Raw genomic sequence first — 21,795 nt, 5'->3', positions numbered from 1 at the left:
AAGGTCCAGAGAACAGTTAGAGGTCGGAGTAGCACTATCTCAAGTAGTTCTACGACAACACGGGTGGATTCTAAATATTCCAAAACCGCAGTTGTTCCGACGACACGTCTGCTGGTCCTAGGGATGATTCTGGACACAGTCCAGAAAAAGGTGTTTCTCCCAGAGGAGAAAGCCAGGGAGTTATCCGAGCTAATCGGGATCCTCCTAAAACCAGGAAAAGTGTCAGTGCATCATTGCACAAGAGTCCTGGTAAAAATGGTGGCTTATTACGAAGCGATTCCATTTGGCAGATTTCACGCAAGAACTCTTCAGTGGGATCTGCTGGACAAATGGTCCGGATCGCATCTTCAGATGCATCAGCGGATAACCCTATATCCAAGGACAAGGGTGTCTCTCCTGTGGTGATTACAGAGTGCTCATCTTCTAGAGGGCCGTAGATTCGGCATTCAGGATTGGATGCTGGTGACCACGGAGGCCAGCCTGAGAGGCTGGGGAGCAGTCACACAGGGAAAAAATTTCCAGGGAGTGTGATCAAGTCTGGAGAATTCTCTCCACATAAATATACTGGAGCTAAGAGCAAATTTATAATGCTCTAAACTTAGCAAGACCTCTGCTTCAAGGTCAGCCGGTATTGATCCAGTGGGATAACATCACGGCAGTCGCCCACGTAAACAGAAAGGGCGGCACAAGAAGCAGGAGGGCAGTGGCAAAACTGCAAGGATTTTTCGCTAGGCGGAAAATCATGTGATAGCACTGTCAGCAGTGTTCATTCCGGGAGTGGACGACTGGGAAGCAGACTTCCTCAGCAGGCACGACCTCCACCCGGGAGAGTGGGAACTTCATAGGGAAGTTTTCCGCATGATTGTGAACGGTTGGGAAAGACCAAAGGTGGACATGATGGCGTCCCGCCCGAACAAAAAACGGGACAGGTATTGCGCCAGGTCACGAGACCTTCAGGCGATAGCTGTGGATGTCCTGGTAACACCGTGGGTGTAACAGTCGGTGTATGTGTTCCCTCCTCTGCTTCTCATAACCAAGGTATTGAGAATTATAAGACGTAGAGGAGTAAGAACTATACTCGTGGCTCCGGATTGGCCAAGAGGGACTTGGTACCCGGAACTTCAAGAGATGCTCATAGAGGACTAATGGCCTCAGGAGCTAAGAAGGGACTTGCTTCAGCAAGTACCATGTCTGTTCCAAGACTTACCGCGGCTGCGTTTGACGGCATGGCGGTTGAACGCCGGATTCTAAGGGAAAAGGCATTCCGGAAGAGGTCATACCTACCCTGGTCAAAGCCAGGAAGGAGGTGACCGCACAACGTTATCACCACATGTGGTAAAAATATGTTGCGTGGGTGAGGCCAGGAAGGCCCCACGAAGAAATTTCAACTAGGTCGATTTCTGCACTTCCTGAAAACAGGAGTGTCTATGAGCCTCAAATTGGGGTCCATTAAGGTTCAAGTTTCGGCCCTGTAGATTTTCTTCCCGAAAGAATTGGCTTCAGTTCCTGAAGTCCAGACATTTGTCAAGGGAGTATTCCATATACAGCCCCTTTTGTGCCTCCAGTGGCACCGTGGGATCTCAAAGTAGTGTTGGGATTCCTCAAATCATATTGGTTTGAACCGCTCAAATCTGTGGATTTGAAATATCTCACATGGAAAGTGACCATGCTGTTGGCCCTGGCCTCGGCCAGGCGATTGTCAGAATTGGCGGCTTTGTCTTACAAAAGCCCATATTTGATTTTCCATTCGGACGGGGCAGAACTGGGACTCGTCCCCAGTTTCTTCCTAAGGTGGTGTCAGCGTTTCACCTGAAACAACCTATTGTGGTGCCTGCGGCTACTAGGGACTTGGAGGACTCCAAGTTGCTAGACGTTGTCAGGGCCCTGAAAATATATATATAATTCCAGGACGGCTGGAGTCAGAAAGTCTGACTTGCTGTTTATATTGTATGCACCCAAAAAGCTGGGTGCTCCTGCTTCTAAGCAGACTATTGCTCGTTGGATTTGTAGTACAATTCAACTTGCACATTCTGTGGCAGGCCTGCCACAGCCAAAATCTGTAAATGCCCATTCCACAAGGAAGGTGGGCTCATCTTGGGCGGCTGCCCGAGGGGTCTCGGCTTTACAACTTTGCCGAGCAGCTACGTGGTCAGGCGGGAACACGTTTGTAAAATTCTACAAATTTGATACCCTGGCTGAGGAGGACCTGGAGTTCTCTCATTCGGTGCTGCAGAGTCATCCGCACTCTCCCGCCCGTTTGGGAGCTTTGGTATAATCCCCATGGTCCTGACGGAGTCCCCAGCATCCACTAGGACGTTAGAGAAAATAAGATTTTACTTACCGATAAATCTATTTCTCATAGTCCGTAGTGGATGCTGGGCGCCCATCCCAAGTGCGGATTGTCTGCATTACTTGTACATAATTATTGTTACAAAAATCGGGTTATTATTGTTGTGGGCCATCTTTTCAGAGGCTCCTTCGTTGTTATCATACTGTTAACTGGGTTCAAATCACAGGTTGTACGGTGTGATTGGTGTGGCTGGTATGAGTCTTACCCGGGATTCAAGATCCTTCCTTATTGTGTACGCTCGTCCGGGCACAGTACCTAACTGAGGCTTGGAGGAGGGTCATAGGGGGAGGAGCCAGTACACACCATGTGATCCTAAAAGCTTACTTTTTGTGCCCTGTCTCCTGCGGAGCCGCTATTCCCCATGGTCCTGACGGAGTCCCCAGCATCCACTACGGACTATGAGAAATAGATTTATCGGTAAGTAAAATCTTATTTTTTACCATGTCGTAAAAGCGAAAACTGTCAGGGCATGCTGGTATATGTAGTTCTACAGCAGCTGGAGTACTATACGCGCCTACTCTTGTAAGCTGTGATGATCAGGGCTGTCTCTACTCATGTGTCACGTCTGCACCATTTTCAATAACCTTGTATGTGTGCTGTGCTCTGTCTCTGTCTCTCGTTTCGTGTCTTTTTATAAAAGATTAAATATAGGCTTATTATATATGCAATGTCAAATCTATTTTGTTTTTGTTTTACAATAGGTAACCTACCCATTTGCTAAATTGAGAATTTCTCTGTAACTGATGAGCTTAATCATGCCTGTGAATCAGGTTCTTCAGCCGGTTTTAAAATTGAAAGTAGATGAACTATTTCTCTATTGGTTGAGTGAAACACCAACACAATTGCTGCTAAAGGACTATCTAAGAAGAATAAAGAAAGGAGAAAATGTTCTGCCTGAGACCGCCGAAGATGAGGGAGACCTTTCAGTGTCAAGTAGTAAAATGCAGTCTGCACATAAGATGGTGGATAACTTCTCTTTATCACCAGTGACTCCTTGTAGTCCACCATCTCGCTCACCATCTGCTCTCCCCATTGGTGCATGTGGCAGCCCAAGAAGCGGATCTACTCCTAGAACACGCAGATCCACTAGGTCGAGATTGGTAAGAGTGTGAGAATTTATTATGAATTCAAAGATATTGGGTGTGGGTGCCAGTTGCTGATTGAGTGATATTCGATAGGCAAATGCATATTCCTATTAAATGACAAAAATACCATCACAGGCTGCAGCTACTAAATTTTGACGCGCTGTACCTCAAAAAGTGATTCAACAAGATATAAATAAAAAGGAAGAGCACTGTCCGTGACAATATTAATAAAAAAACAATTATTGCATATAAAAACAGACTATACACACAAAATATAAAAACATTAAAATATATTTCTCTAACGTCCTAAGTGGATGCTGGGGACTCCGTAAGGACAATGGGGAATAGCGGCTCCGCAGGAGACTGGGCACAAAAGTAAAAGCTTTAGGACTACCTGGTGTGCACTGGCTCCTCCCCCTATGACCCTCCTCCAAGCCTCAGTTAGATTTTTGTGCCCGAACGAGAAGGGTGCACACTAGGTGGCTCTCCTGAGCTGCTTAGTGAAAAGTTTAGTTTTAGGTTTTTTATTTTCAGTGAGACCTGCTGGCAACAGGCTCACTGCATCGAGGGACTAAGGGGAGAAGAAGCGAACTCACCTGCGTGCAGAGTGGATTGGGCTTCTTAGGCTACTGGACATTAGCTCCAGAGGGACGATCACAGGCCCAGCCATGGATGGGTCCCAGAGCCGCGCCGCCGGCCCCCTTACAGAGCCAGAAGACAGAAGAGGTCCGGAAAATCGGCGGCAGAAGACGTCCTGTCTTCAACAAGGTAGCGCACAGCACTGCAGCTGTGCGCCATTGCTCTCGGCACACTTCACACTCCGGTCACTGAGGGTGCAGGGCGCTGGGGGGGGGCGCCCTGAGACGCAATAAAACACCTTGGATGGCAAAAAATGCATCACATATAGCTCCTGGGCTATATGGATGAATTTAACCCCTGCCAAAATACATAGAAAAACGGGAGATAGGCTCCGCCCCCTTATCGGCGGCCTTATCTCCTCAGCACACTGGCGCCATTTTCCCTCACAGCTCCGTTGGAGGGAAGCTCCCTGGCTCTCCCCTGCAGTCACTACACTACAGAAAGGGTTAAAAAAGAGAGGGGGGGCACTAATTACGCGCAGTATTAAAGATACAGCAGCTATAAGGGGAAAAACACTTATAATAAGAATTTACTTACCGATAATTCTATTTCTCATAGTCCGTAGTGGATGCTGGGAACTCCGAAAGGACCATGGGGAATAGCGGCTCCGCAGGAGACTGGGCACAAAAGTAAAAGCTTTAAGACTAGCTGGTGTGCACTGGCTCCTCCCCCCCATGACCCTCCTCCAAGCCTCAGTTAGGATACTGTGCCCGGACGAGCGTACACAATAAGGAAGGATTTTGAATCCCGGGTAAGACTCATACCAGCCACACCAATCACACCGTACAACCTGTGATCTGAACCCAGTTAACAGCATGATAACAGAGGAGCCTCTGAAAAGATGGCTCACAACAATAATAACCCGATTTTTGTAACTATGTACAAGTATTGCAGACAATCCGCACTTGGGATGGACGCCCAGCATCCACTACGGACTATGAGAAATAGAATTATCGGTAAGTAAATTCTTATTTTCTCTGACGTCCTAGTGGATGCTGGGAACTCCGAAAGGACCATGGGGATTATACCAAAGCTCCCAAATGGGCGGGAGAGTGCGGATGACTCTGCAGCACCAAATGAGTGAACTCCAGGTCCTCCTCAGCCAGGGTATCAATTTTGTAGAATTTTACAAACGTATTTGCTCCTGACCAAGTAGCTGCTCGGCAAAGTTGTAAAGCCGAGACCCCTCGGGCAGCCGCCCAAGATGAGCCCATCTTCCTTGTGGAGTGGGCATTTACAGATTTTTGGCTGTGGCAGGCCTGCCACAGAATGTGCAAGCTGAATTGTACTACAATTCCAACGAGCAATAGTCTGCTTAGAAGCAGGAGCACCCAGCTTGTTGGGTGCATACAGGATAAACAGCGAGTCAGATTTTCTGACTCCAGCCGTCCTGGAAACATATATTTTCAGGGCCCTGACAACGTCTAGCAACTTGGAATCCTCCAAGTCCCTAGTAGCCGCAGGCACCACAATAGGTTGGTTCAGGTGAAGCGCTGAAACCACCTTAGGCAGAAACTGAGGACGAGTCCTCAATTCCGCCCTGTCCGAATGGAAAATCAGATAAGGGCTTTTACAGGATAAAGCCGCCAATTCTGACACGCGCCTGGCCCAGGCCAGGGCCAACAGCATGACCACTTTCCATGTGAGATATTTTAACTCCACAGATTTAAGTGGTTCAAACCAATGTGACTTTTTTTGGAACCCAAAAACTACATTGAGATCCCAAGGTGCCACTGGAGGCACAAAAGGAGGCTGTATATGCAGTACCCCTTTTACAACGTCTGAACTTCAGGGACTGAAGCTAGTTCTTTTTGGAAGAAAATTGACAGGGCCGAAATTTGAACCTTAATGGACCCCAATTTCAGGCCCATAGACACTCCTGTTTGCAGGAAATGTAGGAATCGACCCAGTTGAATTTCCTTCGTCGGGCCTTACTGGCCTCGCACCACGCAACATATTTTTGCCAAATGCAGTGATAATGTTTTGCGGTTACATCCTTCCTGGCTTTGATCAGGATAGGGATGACCTCATCCGGAATGCCTTTTTTCCTTCAGGATCCGGCGTTCAACCGCCATGCCGTCAAATGCAGTCGCGGTAAGTCTTGGAACAGACAGGGTCCTTGCTGAAGCAGGTCCCTTCTTAGAGGTAGAGGCCACGGATCCTCCGTGAGCATCTTTTGAAGTTCCGGTTACCAAGTCCTTCTTGGCCAATCCGGAGCCACGAATATAGTGCTTACTCCTCTCCATCTTATCAATCTCAGTACCTTGGGTATGAGAGGCAGATGAGGGAACACATACACTGACTGGTACACCCACGGTGTTACCAGAGCGTCTACAGCTATTGCCTGAGGGTCCCTTGACCTGGCGCAATACCTGTCGAGTTTTTCCCAACGGTTTATAATCATGTGGAAGATTTCTGGGTGAAGTCCCCACTCTCCCGGGTGGAGGTCGTGTCTGCTGAGGAAGTCTGCCTCCCAGTTGTCCACTCCCGGAATTGTTGACAGTGCTATCACATGATTTTCCGCCCAGCGAAGAATCCTTGCAGCTTCTGCCATTGCCCTCCTGCTTCTTGTGCCACCCTGTCTGTTTACGTGGGTGACTGCCGTGATGTTGTCCGACTGGATCAACACCGGCTGACCTTGAAGCAGAGGTCTTGCTAAGCTTAGAGCATTGTAAATGGCCCTTAGCTTCAGGATATTTATGTGAAGTGATGTCTCCAGGCTTGACCATAAGCCCTGGAAATTCCTTCCCTGTGTGACTGCTCCCCAGCCTCGCAGGCTGGCATCCGTGGTCTCCAGGACCCAGTCCTGAATGCCGAATCTGCGGCCCTCTAGAAGATGAGCACTCTGCAACCACCACAGGAGGGACACCCTTGTTCTTGGTGACAGGGTTATCCGCTGATGCATCTGAAGATGCGACCCGGACCATTTGTCCAGCGGGTCCCACTGGAAAGTTCTTGCGTGGAATCTGCCGAATGGGATTGCTTCGTAGGAAGCCACCATTTCTCTAACGTCCTAGTGGATGCTGGTGACTCCGTCAGGACCATGGGGAATAGCGGCTCCGCAGGAGACAGGGCACAAAAGCAAGCTTTTAGGATCACATGGTGTGTACTGGCTCCTCCCCCTATGACCCTCCTCCAAGCCTCAGTTAGGTTTTTGTGCCCGTCCGAGCAGGGTGCAATCTAGGTGGCTCTCCTAAAGAGCTGCTTAGAAAAAGTTTTTAGGTTTTTTATTTTCAGTGAGTCCTGCTGGCAACAGGCTCACTGCATCGAGGGACTTAGGGGAGAGATTTTCAACTCACCTGCGTGCAGGATGGATTGGAGTCTTAGGCTACTGGACATAGCTCCAGAGGGAGTCGGAACACAGGTCACCCTGGGGTTCGTCCCGGAGCCGCGCCGCCGATCCCCCTTACAGATGCTGAAGATCGTGGGTCCGGAAACAGGCGGCAGAAGGCTCTTCAGCCTTCATGAAGGTAGCGCACAGCACTGCAGCTGTGCGCCATTGTTGCTACACACTTCACACTGAACGGTCACGGAGGGTGCAGGGCGCTGCTGGGGGCGCCCTGGGCAGCAATAATTAATACCTTTTATGGCAAAGAATACATCACATATAGCCATTGAGGCTATATGTATGTATTTAACCCAGGCCAGATATCTCAAAACCCGGGAGAAAAGCCCGCCGGAAAGGGGGCGGGGCTTATTCTCATCAGCACACAGCGCCATTTTCCTGCTCAGCTCCGCTGTGAGGAAGGCTCCCAGGACTCTCCCCTGCACTGCACTACAGAAACAGGGTAACAAAGAGAAGGGGGGCATATTTTGGCGATATTTATATATTTAAAGCGCATATAACAGAAACAACACCTTTTAGGGTTGTTTATATACATTTTATAGCGCTTTTGGTGTGTGCTGGCAAACTCTCCCTCTGTCTCCCCAAAGGGCTAGTGGGGTCCTGTCTTCGATAAGAGCATTCCCTGTGTGTCTGCTGTGTGTCGGTACGTGTGTGTCGACATGTATGAGGACGATGTTGGTATGGAGGCGGAGCAATTGCCGGTAATGGTGATGTCACCCCCTAGGGAGTCGACACCGGAATGGATGGCTTTAATTATGGAATTACGTGATAATGTTAGTACATTACAAAAGTCAGTTGACGAAATGAGACGGCCGGAAAACCAGTTGGTACCTGCTCAGGCGTCTCAGACACCGTCAGGGGCTGTAAAACGTCCCTTACCTCAGTCAGTCGACACAGGTACCGACACAGATGAATCTAGTGTCGACGGTGAAGAAACAAACGTATTTTCCAATAGGGCCACACGTTATATGATCACGGCAATGAAGGAGGCTTTGCAGATCTCTGATACTGCAGGTACCTCAAAAAGGGGTATTATGTGGGGGGTGAAAAAACTACCTGTAGCTTTTCCAGAATCAGAGGAATTGAATGACGTGTGTGATGAAGCGTGGGTTAACCCCGATAGAAAACTGCTAATTTCAGTTATTGGCATTATACCCTTTCCCACCAGAGGTTAGGGCGCGCTGGGAAACACCCCCTAGGGTGGATAAAGCGCTCACACGTTTATCAAAACAAGTGGCGTTGCCGTCTCCTGATACGGCCGCCCTCAAGGATCCAGCAGATAGGAGGCTGGAAACTACACTGAAGAGTATATACACACATACTGGTGTTATACTCCGACCAGCAATAGCCTCAGCCTGGATGTGCAGTGCTGGGGTAGTGTGGTTGGATTCCCTGACTGAAAATATTGATACCCTGGATAGGGACAGTATTTTATTGACTTTAGAGCAATTAAAGGATGCGTTTCTTTATATGCGAGATGCTCAGAGGGATATTTGCACTCTGGCATCGAGAGTAAATGCGATGTCCATATCTGCCAGAAGAAGTTTATGGACGCGACAGTGGTCAGGTGATGCGGATTCCAAAAGGCATATGGAAGTATTGCCATATAAAGGAGAGGAATTATTTGGGGTCGGTCTATCGGATCTGGTGGCCACGGCAACTGCCGGCAAATCCACGTTTTTGCCTCAGACTCCCTCCCAACAGAAAAAGACACCGTCTTTTCAGCCGCAGTCCTTTCGCTCCTATAAAAACAAGCGGGCAAAAGGACAGTCTTATCTGCCCCGAGGCAGAGGAAAGGGTAAGAGAGGGCAGCAAGCAGCCCCTGCCCAGGAACAGAAGCCCGCCCCGGGTTCTACAAAGCCATCAGCATGACGCTGGGGCTTTACTAGCGGACTCAGGAGCGGTGGGGAGTCGACTAAAGATTTTCAGCAATCAGTGGGCTCGCTCACAGGTGGACCCGTGGATCCTGCAGATAGTATCTCAGGGTTACATGTTGGAATTCGAAAGGTCTCCCCCTCGCCGGTTCCTAAAGTCTGCTTTACCAACGCCTCCCTTAGAAAGGGCGACGGTATTGGAAGCCATTCACAAGCTGTATTCTCAGCAGGTGATAATCAAGGTACCCCTCCTACAACAGGGAAAGGGGTATTATTCCACACTATTTGTGGTACCGAAGCCGGACGGTTCGGTAAGACCTATTCTAAATCTGAAATCCTTGAACCTGTACATACAGAAATTCAAGTTCAAGATGGAGTCACTAAGAGCAGTGATAGCGAATCTGGAAGAAGGGGACTTCATGGTGTCCCTGGACATAAAAGATGCTTATCTGCATGTCCCAATTTACCCCTCACACCAAGGGTATCTCAGGTTCGTGATACAAGACTGTCATTATCAGTTTCAAACGCTGCCGTTTGGTTTGTCCACGGCACCTCGGGTCTTTACCAAGGTAATGACCGAAATGATGGTTCTTCTACGAAGAAAAGGCATATTAATTATCCCTTACTTGGACGATCTCCTGATAAGGGCAAGGTCCAGAGAACAGCTGGAAGTCGGGGTAGCACTAACCCAAGTAGTGCTTCAACAACACGGGTGGATTCTGAATCTTCCAAAATCTCAATTGACACCGACAACACGTCTGCTGTTCCTGGGAATGATTCTGGACACTGTTCAGAAAAAGGTGTTTCTCCCGGAGGAGAAAGCGAGGGAGTTATCCGAACTTGTCAGGAACCTCCTAAAACCAGGAAATGTGTCAGTACATCAATGCACAAGAGTCCTGGGAAAGATGGTGGCTTCTTACGAAGCAATTCCATTCGGCAGATTCCACGCACGAATATTTCAGTGGGATCTGCTGGACAAATGGTCCGGATCGCATCTGCACATGCATCAGCGGATAACACTGTCACCAAGAACAAGGTTGTCTCTCCTGTGGTGGTTGCAGAGTGCCCATCTGTTATAGGGCCGCAGGTTCGGCATACAGGACTGGGTCCTGGTGACTACGGATGCCAGCCTACGAGGCTGGGGAGCAGTCACACAGGGAAGAAACTTCCAGGGTGTATGGTCAAACCTGGAGAAGTCTCTTCACATAAATATACTGGAGCTAAGAGCGATCTACAATGCTCTAAACATGGCGAAACCGCTGCTTCAGGGTCAGCCGGTGTTGATCCAGTCGGACAACATCACGGCAGTCGCCCACGTAAACAGACAAGGCGGCACGAGAAGCAGAAGAGCAATGACAGAAGCTGCAAGGATTCTTCGCTGGGCGGAAAATCATGTCATAGCACTGTCAGCAGTGTTCATCCCGGGAGTGGACAACTGGGAAGCAGACTTCCTCAACAGACACGACCTTCACACGGGAGAGTGGGGACTTCATCCGGAAGTTTTCCACATGATTGTGAACCATTGGGAAAAACCAAAGGTGGACATGATGGCGTCTCGCCTCAACAAAAAACTGGACAGATATTGCGCCAGGTCAAGAGACCCTCAGGCAATAGCTGTGGACGCTCTGGTAACACCGTGGGTGTACCAGTCAGTGTATGTGTTCCCTCCTCTGCCTCTCATACCAAAGGTACTGAGAATTATACGGAAAAGGGGACAATACTAGTGGCTCCGGATTGGCCAAGAAGAACTTGGTACCCGGAACTTCAAGAGATGCTCACGGAAGATCCATGGCCTCTACCTCTAAGAAGGGATCTGCTTCAGCAGGGACCTTGTATGTTCCAAGACTTACCGCGACTGCGTTTGACGGCATGGCGGTTGAACGCCGGATTCTAAAAGAAAAGGGCATTCCAGAGGAAGTTATTCCTACCTTGATTAAAGCTAGGAAGGAAGTGACCGCACAACATTATCACCGCATTTGGAGAAAATATGTTGCGTGGTGTGAAGCCAAGAAGGCCCCAACGGAAGAATTTCAATTGGGTCGATTCCTACATTTCCTGCAGGCAGGATTGTCTATGGGCCTAAAATTGGGGTCTATTAAAGTTCAAATTTCGGCCTTATCAATTTTCTTCCAGAAAGAATTGGCTTCAGTGCCTGAAGTACAAACTTTTGTCAAGGGTGTACTACATATACAGCCCCCAATTGTGCCTCCAGTGGCACCGTGGGATCTAAACGTAGTTTTGGATTTTCTAAAATCTCATTGGTTTGAGCCTCTCAAATCGGTAGATTTGAAGTATCTTACATGGAAAGTAACCATGCTACTGGCCCTGGCTTCAGCCAGGAGAGTTTCAGAGTTGGCGGCTTTATCGTACAAAAGCCCATATCTGATTTTCTATTCGGACAGGGCAGAACTGCGGACACGTCCTCATTTTCTCCCTAAGGTGGTTTCGGCTTTTCACTTGAACCAGCCTATTGTGGTGCCTGCGGCTACTAGCGACTTGGAGGACTCCAAGTTACTGGACGTTGTCAGAGCATTGAAAATATATATTTCAAGGACAGCTGGAGTCAGAAAATCTGACTCGTTGTTTATCTTGTATGCACCCAACAAGATGGGTGCTCCTGCGTCTAAGCAGACGATTGCTCGTTGGATCTGTAGCACAATCCAACTTGCACATTCTGTGGCAGGCCTGCCACAGCCTAAAACTGTTAAAGCCCACTCCACAAGGAAGGTGGGCTCATCTTGGGCGGCTGCCCGAGGGGTCTCGGCTTTACAACTTTGCCGAGCAGCTACGTGGTCAGGGGAGAACACGTTTGTAAAATTTTACAAATTTGATACTCTGGCTAAAGAGGACTTGGAGTTCTCTCATTCGGTGCTGCAGAGTCATCCGCACTCTCCCGCCCGTTTGGGAGCTTTGGTATAATCCCCATGGTCCTTACGGAGTCCCCAGCATCCACTTAGGACGTTAGAGAAAATAAGAATTTACTTACCGATAATTCTATTTCTCGTAGTCCGTAGTGGATGCTGGGCGCCCATCCCAAGTGCGGATTGTCTGCAATACTTGTACATAGTTATTGTTACAAAAATCGGGTTATTATTGTTGTGAGCCATCTTTTTTTAGAGGCTACTTCTGTGTTATCATACTGTTAACTGGGTTCAGATCACAAGTTGTACGGTGTGATTGGTGTGGCTGGTATGAGTCTTACCCGGGATTCAAGATCCTTCCTTATTGTGTACGCTCGTCCGGGCACAGTACCTAACTGAGGCTTGGAGGAGGGTCATAGGGGGAGGAGCCAGTACACACCATGTGATCCTAAAAGCTTGCTTTTGTGCCCTGTCTCCTGCGGAGCCGCTATTCCCCATGGTCCTGACGGAGTCCCCAGCATCCACTACGGACTATGAGAAATAGAATTATCGGTAAGTAAATTCTTATTTTTACCCAGAACCCTTGTGCATTGATGCACTGAGACTTGGCTCGGTTTTAGGAAGTTCCTGACTAGCTCGGATAACTCCCTGGCTTTCTCCTCCGGGAGAAACACCTTTTTCTGGACTGTGTCCAGGATCATCCCTAGGAACAGAAGACGAGTCGTCGGAACCAGCTGCGATTTTGGAATATTGAGAATCCAATCGTGCTGCCGCAACACTACCTTGCTACACGACCTCCAACTGTTCCCTGGATCTTACCCTTATCAGGGAATCGTCCAAGTAAGGGATAACTAAAATTCCCTTCCTTCGAAGGAATATCATCATTTCGGCCATTACCTTGGTAAAGACCCGGGGTGCCGTGGACCATCCATACGGCAGCGTCTGAACTGATAGTGACAGTTCTGTACCATAAACCTGAGGTACCCTTGGTGAGAAGGGTAAATTTGGACATGAAGGTAAGCATCCTTGATGTCCCGAGACATCATGTAGTCCCCTTCTTCCAGGTTCGCAATCACTGCTCTGAGTGACTCAATCTTGAATTTGAACCTCTGTATGTAAGTGTTCAAAGATTTTAGATTTAGAATCGGTCTCACCGAGCCGTCCGGCTTCGGTACCACAACAGTGTGGAATAATACCCCGTTCCCTGTTGCAGGAGGGGTACCTTGATTATCACCTGCTGGGAATACAGCTTGTGAATGGCTTCCAAAACTGTCTCCCTGTCAGAAGGAGACATCGGTAAAGCCGACTTTAGGAAACGGCGAGGGGGAGACGTCTCGAATTCCAATTTGTACCCCTGAGATATCACCTGAAGGATCCAGGGGTCTACTTGCGAGTGAGCCCACTGCGCGCTGAAATTCATTGAGACGGGCCCCCCACCGTGCCTGATTCTGCTTGTAAAGCCCCAGCGTCATACTGAGGGCTTGGCAGAGGCGGGAGAGGGTTTCTGTTCCTGGGAACTGGCTGATTTCTGCAGCCTTTTTCCTCTCCCTCTGTCACGGGGCAGAAATGAGGAACCTTTTGCCCGCTTGTCCACGAAAAGACTGCGCCTGATAATACGGCGTCTTCTCATGTTGAGAGGCGACCTGGGGTACAAACGTGGATTTCCCAGCTGTTGCCGTGGCCACCAGGTCTGAAAGACCGACCCCAAATAACTCCTCTCCTTAATAAGGCAATACTTCCAAATGCCGTTTGAAATCCGCATCACCTGACCACTGTCGTGTCCATAACCCTCTACTGGTAGAAATGGACAACGCACTTAGACTTGATGCCAGTCGGCAAATATTCCGCAGTGCATCACGCATATATAGAAATGCATCTTTTAAATGCTCTATAGGCAAAAATATACTGTCCCTATCTAGGGTATCAATATTTTCAGTCGGGGAATCCGACCCCGCCAACCCAGCACTGCACATCCAGGCTGAGGCTATTGCTGGTCGCAGTATAACACCAGTATGTGTGTAAATACATTTTAGGATACCCTCCTGCTTTCTATCAGCAGGATCCTTAAGGGCGGCCATCTCAGGAGAGGGTAGAGCCCTTACAAGCGTGTGAGCGCTTTATCCACCCTAGGGGGTGTTTCCCAACGCACCCTAACCTCTGGCGGGAAAGGATATAATGCCAATAACATTTTAGAAATTATCAGTTGTTATCGGGGGAAACCCACACATCATCACACACCTCATTTAATTTCTCAGATTCAGGAAAACTACAGGTAGTTTTTCCTCACCGAACATAATACCCCTTTTTGGTGGTACTCGTATTATCAGAAATGTGTAAACATTTTTCATTGCCTCAATCATGTAACGTGTGGCCCTACTGGAAGTCACATTTGTCTCTTCACCGTCGACACTGGAGTCAGTATCCGTGTCGGCGTCTATATCTGCCATCTGAGGTAACGGGCGCTTTAGAGCCCCTGACGGCCTATGAGACGTCTGGACAGGCACAAGCTGAGTAGCCGGCTGTCTCATGTCAACCACTGTCTTTTATACAGAGCTGACACTGTCACGTAATTCCTTCCAACAGTTCATCCACTCAGGTGTCGACCCCCTAGGGGGTGACATCACTATTACAGGCAATCTGCTCCGTCTCCACATCATTTTTCTCCTCATACATGTCGACACAAACGTACCGACATACAGCACACACACAGGGAATGCTCTGATAGAGGACAGGACCCCACTAGCCCTTTGGGGAGACAGAGGGAGAGTTTGCCAGCACACACCAGAGCGTTATATATATACAGGGATAACCTTATTTCTCTGACGTCCTAGTGGATGCTGGGAACTCCGAAAGGACCATGGGGAATAGCGGCTCCGCAGGAGACTGGGCACAAAAGTAAAAGCTTTAAGACTAGCTGGTGTGCACTGGCTCCTCCCCCCATGACCCTCCTCCAAGCCTCAGTTAGATTTTTGTGCCCGAACGAGAAGGGTGCAATCTAGGTGGCTCTCCTGAGCTGCTTAGAGTAAAAGTTTAAATTAGTTTTTTTATTTTCAGTGAGACCTGCTGGCAACAGGCTCACTGCATCGAGGGACTAAGGGGAGAAGAAGCGAACTCACCTACGTAAGGAATTACGTAACAGTGTCAGCTCTGTATAAAAGACAGTGGTTGACATGAGACAGCCGGCTACTCAGCTTGTGCCTGTCCAGACGTCTCATAGGCCGTCGGGGGCTCTAAAGCGCCCGTTACCTCAGATGGCAGATATAGACGCCGACACGGATACTGACTCCAGTGTCGACGGTGAAGAGACAAATGTGACTTCCAGTAGGGCCACACGTTACATGATTGAGGCAATGAAAAATGTTTTACACATTTCTGATAATACGAGTACCACTAAAAAGGGGTATTATGTTCGGTGAGGAAAAACTACCTGTAGTTTTCCTGAATCTGAGAAATTAAATGAGGTGTGTGATGATGCGTGGTTTTCCCCCGATAACAACTGATAATTTCTAAAATGTTATTGGCATTATATCCTTTCCCGCCAGAGGTTAGGGTGCGTTGGGAAACACCCCCTAGGGTGGATAAAGCGCTCACACGCTTGTAAGAACAAGGGCTCTACCCTCTCCTGAGATGGCCGCCCTTAAGGATCCTGCTGATAGAAAGCAGGAGGGCATCCTAAAATGTATTTACACACATACTGGTGTTATACTGCGACCAGCAATCGCCTCAGCCTGGATGTGCAGTGCTGGGTTGGCGTGGTCGGATTCCCTGACTGAAAATATTGATACCCTAGATAGGGACAGTATATTATTGCCTATAGAGCATTTAAAAGATGCATTTCTATATATGCGTGATGCACAGCGGAATATTTGCCGACTGGCATCAAGTCTAAGTGCGTTGTCCATTTCTACCAGTAGAGGGTTATGGACACGACAGTGGTCAGGTGATGCGGATTCCAAACGGCATTTGGAAGTATTGCCTTATTAAGTGGATGAGTTATTTGGGGTCGGTCTTTCAGACCTGGTGGCCACGGCAACAGCTGGGAAATCCACGTTTGTACCCCAGGTCGCCTCTCAACATGAGAAGACGCCGTATTATCAGGCGCAGTCTTTTCGTGGGCAAGCGGGCAAAAGGTTCCTCATTTCTGCCCCGTGACAGAGGGAGAGGAAAAAGGCTGCAGAAATCAGCCAGTTCCCAGGAACAGAAACCCTCTCCCGCCTCTGCCAAGCCCTCAGTATGACGCTGGGGCTTTACAAGCAGAATCAGGCACGGGGGGGGCCCCGTCTCAATGAATTTTAGCGCGCAGTGGGCTCACTCGCAAGTAGACCCCTGGATCCTTCAGGTGATATCTCAGGGGTACAAATTGGAATTCGAGACGTCTCCCCCGCGCCGTTTCCTAAAGTCGGCTTTACCGATGTCTCCTTCTGACAGGGAGACAGTTTTGGAAGCCATTCACAAGCTGTATTCCCAGCAGGTGATAATCAAGGTACCCCTCCTGCAACAGGGAACGGGGTATTATTCCACACTGTTGTGGTACCGAAGCCGGACGGCTCGGTGAGACCGATTCTAAATCTAAAATCTTTGAACACTTACATACAGAGGTTCAAATTCAAGATTGAGTCACTCAGAGCAGTGATTGCGAACCTGGAAGAAGAGGACTACATGATGTCTCAGGGCATCAAGGATGCTTACCTTCATGTCCAAATTTACCCTTCTCACCAAGGGTACCTCAGGTTTATGGTACAGAACTGTCACTATCAGTTTCAGACGCTGCCGTATGGAGGGTCCACGGCACCCCGGGTCTTTACCAAGGTAATGGCCGAAATGATGATACTCCTTCGAAGGAAGGGAATTTTAGTTATCCCTTACTTGGACGATTCCCTGATAAGGGTAAGATCCAGGGAACAGTTGGAGGTCGGTGTAGCACTATCTCAGGTAGTGTTGCGGCAGCACGATTGAATTCTCAATACAGGTTGAGTCTCCCTTATCCAAAATGCTTGGGACCAGAGGTATTTTGGATATCGGATTTTTCCGTATTTTGGAATAATTGCATACCATAATGAGATATCATGGTGATGGGACCTAAATATAAGCACAGAATACATTTATGTATCATATACACCTTATACACACAGCCTGAAGGTCATTTTAGCCAATATTTTTTATAACTTTGTGCATTAAACAAAGTGTGTCTACATTCACACAATTCATTTATGTTTCATATATACCTTATACATACAGCCTGAAGGTCATTTAATACAATATTTTTAATAACTTTGTGTATTAAACACAGTTTGTGTACATTGAGACATCAAAAAACATAGGTTTCACTATCTCACTCTCACTCAAAAAAGTCCGTATTTCGGAATATTCCGTATTTCTCTATCGTCCTAAGTGGATGCTGGGGTTCCTGAAAGGACCATGGGGAATAGCGGCTCCGCAGGAGACAGGGCACAAAAAAGTAAAGCTTTACTAGGTCAGGTGGTGTGCACTGGCTCCTCCCCCTATGACCCTCCTCCAGACTCCAGTTAGATTTTGTGCCCGAACGAGAAGGGTGCAATCTAGGTGGCTCTCCTAAAGAGCTGCTTAGAGAAAGTTTAGTTTAGGTTTTTTTCTTTACAGTGAGTCCTGCTGGCAACAGGATCACTGCAACGTGGGACTTAGGGGGAAAGTAGTAAACTCACCTGCATGCAGAGTGGATTTGCTGCTTGGCTACTGGACACCATTAGCTCCAGAGGGATCGAACACAGGCCCAGCCGTGGAGTCCGGTCCCGGAGCCGCGCCGCCGACCCCCTTGCAGATGCTGAAGCGTGAAGAGGTCCGGAAACCGGCGGCTGAAGACTCCTCAGTCTTCATAAGGTAGCGCACAGCACTGCAGCTGTGCGCCATTTTCCTCTCAGCACACTTCACTGGGCAGTCACTGAGGGTGCAGAGCGCTGGGGGGGGGGCGCTCTGAGAGGCAAATATAAACCTTATACAAGGCTAAAAATACCTCACATATAGCCCATAGGGGCTATATGGAGATATTTAACCCCTGCCTGACTGGAAAAATAGCGGGAGAAGAACCCGCCGAAAAAGGGGCGGGGCCTATCTCCTCAGCACACGGCGCCATTTTCTGTCACAGCTCCGCTGGTCAGAACGGCTCCCAGGTCTCTCCCCTGCACTGCACTACAGAAACAGGGTAAAACAGAGAGGGGGGGCACATTAATGGCTATATATATATATATTAAAGCAGCTATAAGGGAGCACTTAATATAAGGATATCCCTTGTATATATAGCGCTTTGTGGTGTGTGCTGGCAGACTCTCCCTCTGTCTCCCCAAAAGGGCTAGTGGGTCCTGTCTTCATTAGAGCATTCCCTGTGAGTTTGCGGTGTGTGTCGGTACGTGGTGTCGACATGTATGAGGACGATATTGGTGTGGAGGCGGAGCAATTGCCAAATATGCAGATGTCACCCCCCAGGGGGTCGACACCAGAATGGATGCCTTTATTTGTGGAATTACGTGATGGTTTATCTTCCCTTAAACAGTCAGTTGAGGACATGAGGCGGCCGGACAATCAATTAATGCCTGTCCAGGCGCCTCAAACACCGTCAGGGGCTGTAAAACGCCCTTTGCCTCAGTCGGTCGACACAGACCCAGACACGGGCACTGATTCCAGTGACGACGGTAGAAATTCAAACGTATTTTCCAGTAGGGCCACACGTTATATGATTTTGGCAATGAAGGAGACGTTACATTTAGCTGATACTACAGATACCGTAAAACAGGGTATTATGTATGGTGTGAAAAAACTACAAACAGTTTTTCCTGAATCAGAAGAATTAAATGACGTGTGTGATGAAGCGTGGGTTGCTCCTGATAAAAAGTTGATAATTTCAAAAAAGTTATTGGCATTATACCCTTTCCCGCCAGAGGTTAGGGCGCGCTGGGAAACACCCCCTAAGGTGGACAAGGCGCTCACACGCTTATCCAAACAAGTGGCGTTACCCTCTCCTGAGACGGCCGCACTTAAGGATCCATCAGATAGAAAGATGGAAGTTATTCAAAAGAATATATACACACATGCAGGTGTTATACTACGACCAGCTATAGCAACTGCCTGGATGTGCAGTGCTGGAGTAGTTTGGTCAGAATCCCTGATTGAAAATATTGATACCCTAGATAGGGACAATGTTTTACTGTCGTTAGAACAAATAAAGGATGCATTTATCTATATGCGTGATGCACAGAGGGATATTTGCACACTGGCATCTCGGGTGAGTGCTATGTCCATTTCAGCCAGAAGAGCCTTATGGACACGACAGTGGACAGGCGATGCGGATTCAAAACGTCACATGGAGGTTTTGCCGTATAAAGGGGAGGAGTTATTTGGAGTTGGTCTATCAGACTTGGTGGCCACGGCTACTGCCGGGAAATCCACTTTTTTACCTCAAGTCACTCCCCAACAGAGAAAGGCACCGACCTTTCAACCGCAGCCTTTTCGCTCCTACAAAAATAAGAGAGCAAAGGGCTTGTCGTACCTGCCACGAGGCAGAGGAAGAGGGAAGAGACACCAACAGGCAGCTCCTTCCCAGGAACAGAAGCCCTCCCCGGCTCCTGCAAAAACCTCAGCATGACGCTGGGGCCTCTCAAGCGGACTCGGGGACAGTGGGGGGCCGTCTCAAAAATTACAGCGCGCAGTGGGCTCACTCGCAGGTAGACCCCTGGATCCTGCAGATAATATCTCAGGGGTACAGGTTGGAATTAGAGACGGATCCTCCTCATCGTTTCCTGAAGTCTGCCTTACCAACCGTCTCTTCCGAAAGGGAGAGGGTGTTGGAAGCCATTCACAAGCTGTACGCTCAGCAGGTGATAGTCAAAGTACCCCTATTACAACAAGGAAAGGGGTATTATTCCACTCTATTTGTGGTACCGAAGCCGGATGGCTCGGTAAGGCCTATTCTAAATCTGAAGTCCTTGAACCTCTACATAAAAAAGTTCAAGTTCAAGATGGAGTCACTCAGAGCAGTGATAGCGAACCTGGAAGAAGGGGACTTTATGGTATCCTTGGACATCAAGGATGCGTATCTACACGTTCCGATTTACCCCGCACACCAGGGGTACCTCAGGTTCATTGTTCAAAACTGTCACTATCAGTTTCAGACGCTGCCGTTCGGATTGTCCACGGCGCCTCGGGTCTTTACCAAGGTAATGGCCGAGATGATGATTCTTCTTCGAAGAAAAGGCGTATTAGTTATCCCATACTTGGACGATCTCCTAATAAGGGCAAGGTCCAGAGAACAGCTGGAGACAGCTTTAGCACTATCTCAAGAGGTGCTAAGACAACACGGGTGGATTCTGAATATTCCAAAATCCCATTTAATCCCGACAACTCGTCTGCTGTTCCTAGGAATGATTCTGGACACGGTTCAGAAAAAGGTTTTCCTTCCAGAGGAAAAAGCCAAGGAGTTATCCGATCTGGTCAGGAACCTCCTAAAACCAGGAAAAGTGTCAGTACATCAATGCACAAGAGTCCTGGGAAAAATGGTGGCTTCTTACGAAGCAATTCCATTCGGCAGATTCCATGCAAGAATATTCCAAAGGGATCTGTTGGACAAATGGTCAGGGTCGCATCTGCAGATGCACCTGCGAATAACCCTGTCACCAAAGACAAGGGTGTCACTTCTGTGGTGGTTGCAGAAGGCTCACCTATTAGAAGGCCGCAGATTCGGCATTCAGGATTGGATCCTGGTGACCACGGACGCCAGCCTGAGAGGCTGGGGAGCAGTCACACAAGGAAGAAACTTCCAGGGAGTATGGACGAGTCTGGAAAAGTCTCTTCACATAAACATTCTGGAACTAAGAGCAATCTACAATGCTCTAAGCCAGGCGGAACTTCTCCTGCAAGGAAAGCCGGTGTTGATTCAGTCGGACAACATCACGGCGGTCGCCCATGTAAACAGGCAGGGCGGCACAAGAAGCAGGAGTGCAATGGCAGAAGCTGCCAAGATTCTTCGCTGGGCGGAGAATCACGTGATAGCACTGTCAGCAGTGTTCATCCCGGGCGTGGACAACTGGGAAGCAGACTTCCTCAGCAGACACGATCTTCATCCGGGAGAGTGGGGTCTACATCCAGAAGTCTTCAACATGTTAATAGACCGTTGGGAAAGACCAATTGTAGACATGATGGCGTCTCGCCTCAACAAGAAACTGGACAAATATTGCGCCAGGTCAAGAGATCCACAGGCAATAGCTGTGGACGCACTGGTAACTCCTTGGGTGTACCAGTCAGTGTATGTGTTTCCTCCTCTGCCGCTCATACCAAAGGTATTGAAGATCATACGGCAAAGAAGAGTAAGAAACAATACTAGTGGTTCCGGATTGGCCGAGAAGGACTTGGTATCCGGAACTTCAAGAGATGCTCACGGACGAACCGTGGCCTCTACCTCTGAGAAGGGACCTGCTACAGCAGGGTCCCTGTCTTTTTCAAGACTTACCGCGGCTGCGTTTGACGGCATGGCGGTTGAACGCCAGATCCTAAAAGGGAAAGGCATTCCAGAAGAAGTCATTCCTACCTTGATTAAGGCACGGAAGGAAGTCACCGTGAAACATTATCACCGCATTTGGCGAAAATATGTAGCGTGGTGCGAGGATCGGAGGGT

At 48.6% G+C, this 21,795-nt stretch overlaps 1 protein-coding gene across 3 annotated transcripts in view; it reads left to right on the top strand.

The window, feature by feature from the left end:
- The window catches only part of LOC135019305 (serine/threonine-protein phosphatase 2A regulatory subunit B'' subunit beta-like), a 217,941-nt gene that overhangs the window by 11,381 nt on the left and 184,765 nt on the right, over positions 1-21,795 (top strand). For all 3 annotated transcript variants that reach the window (XM_063953091.1, XM_063953089.1, XM_063953090.1), the window contains exon 2: positions 3,052-3,450. In XM_063953091.1, the coding sequence (XP_063809161.1) occupies positions 3,094-3,450 (357 nt within the window). In that variant the 5' untranslated portion in view covers positions 3,052-3,093. The remainder of the gene's footprint in view (positions 1-3,051; positions 3,451-21,795) is intronic.

This window comes from Pseudophryne corroboree, chromosome 2, assembly GCF_028390025.1.
Source record: "Pseudophryne corroboree isolate aPseCor3 chromosome 2, aPseCor3.hap2, whole genome shotgun sequence".
Taxonomy (NCBI): domain Eukaryota; kingdom Metazoa; phylum Chordata; class Amphibia; order Anura; family Myobatrachidae; genus Pseudophryne; species Pseudophryne corroboree.
Note: the sequence above shows the minus strand (reverse complement) of the source record. Positions and strands in the feature narration are given on the sequence as shown.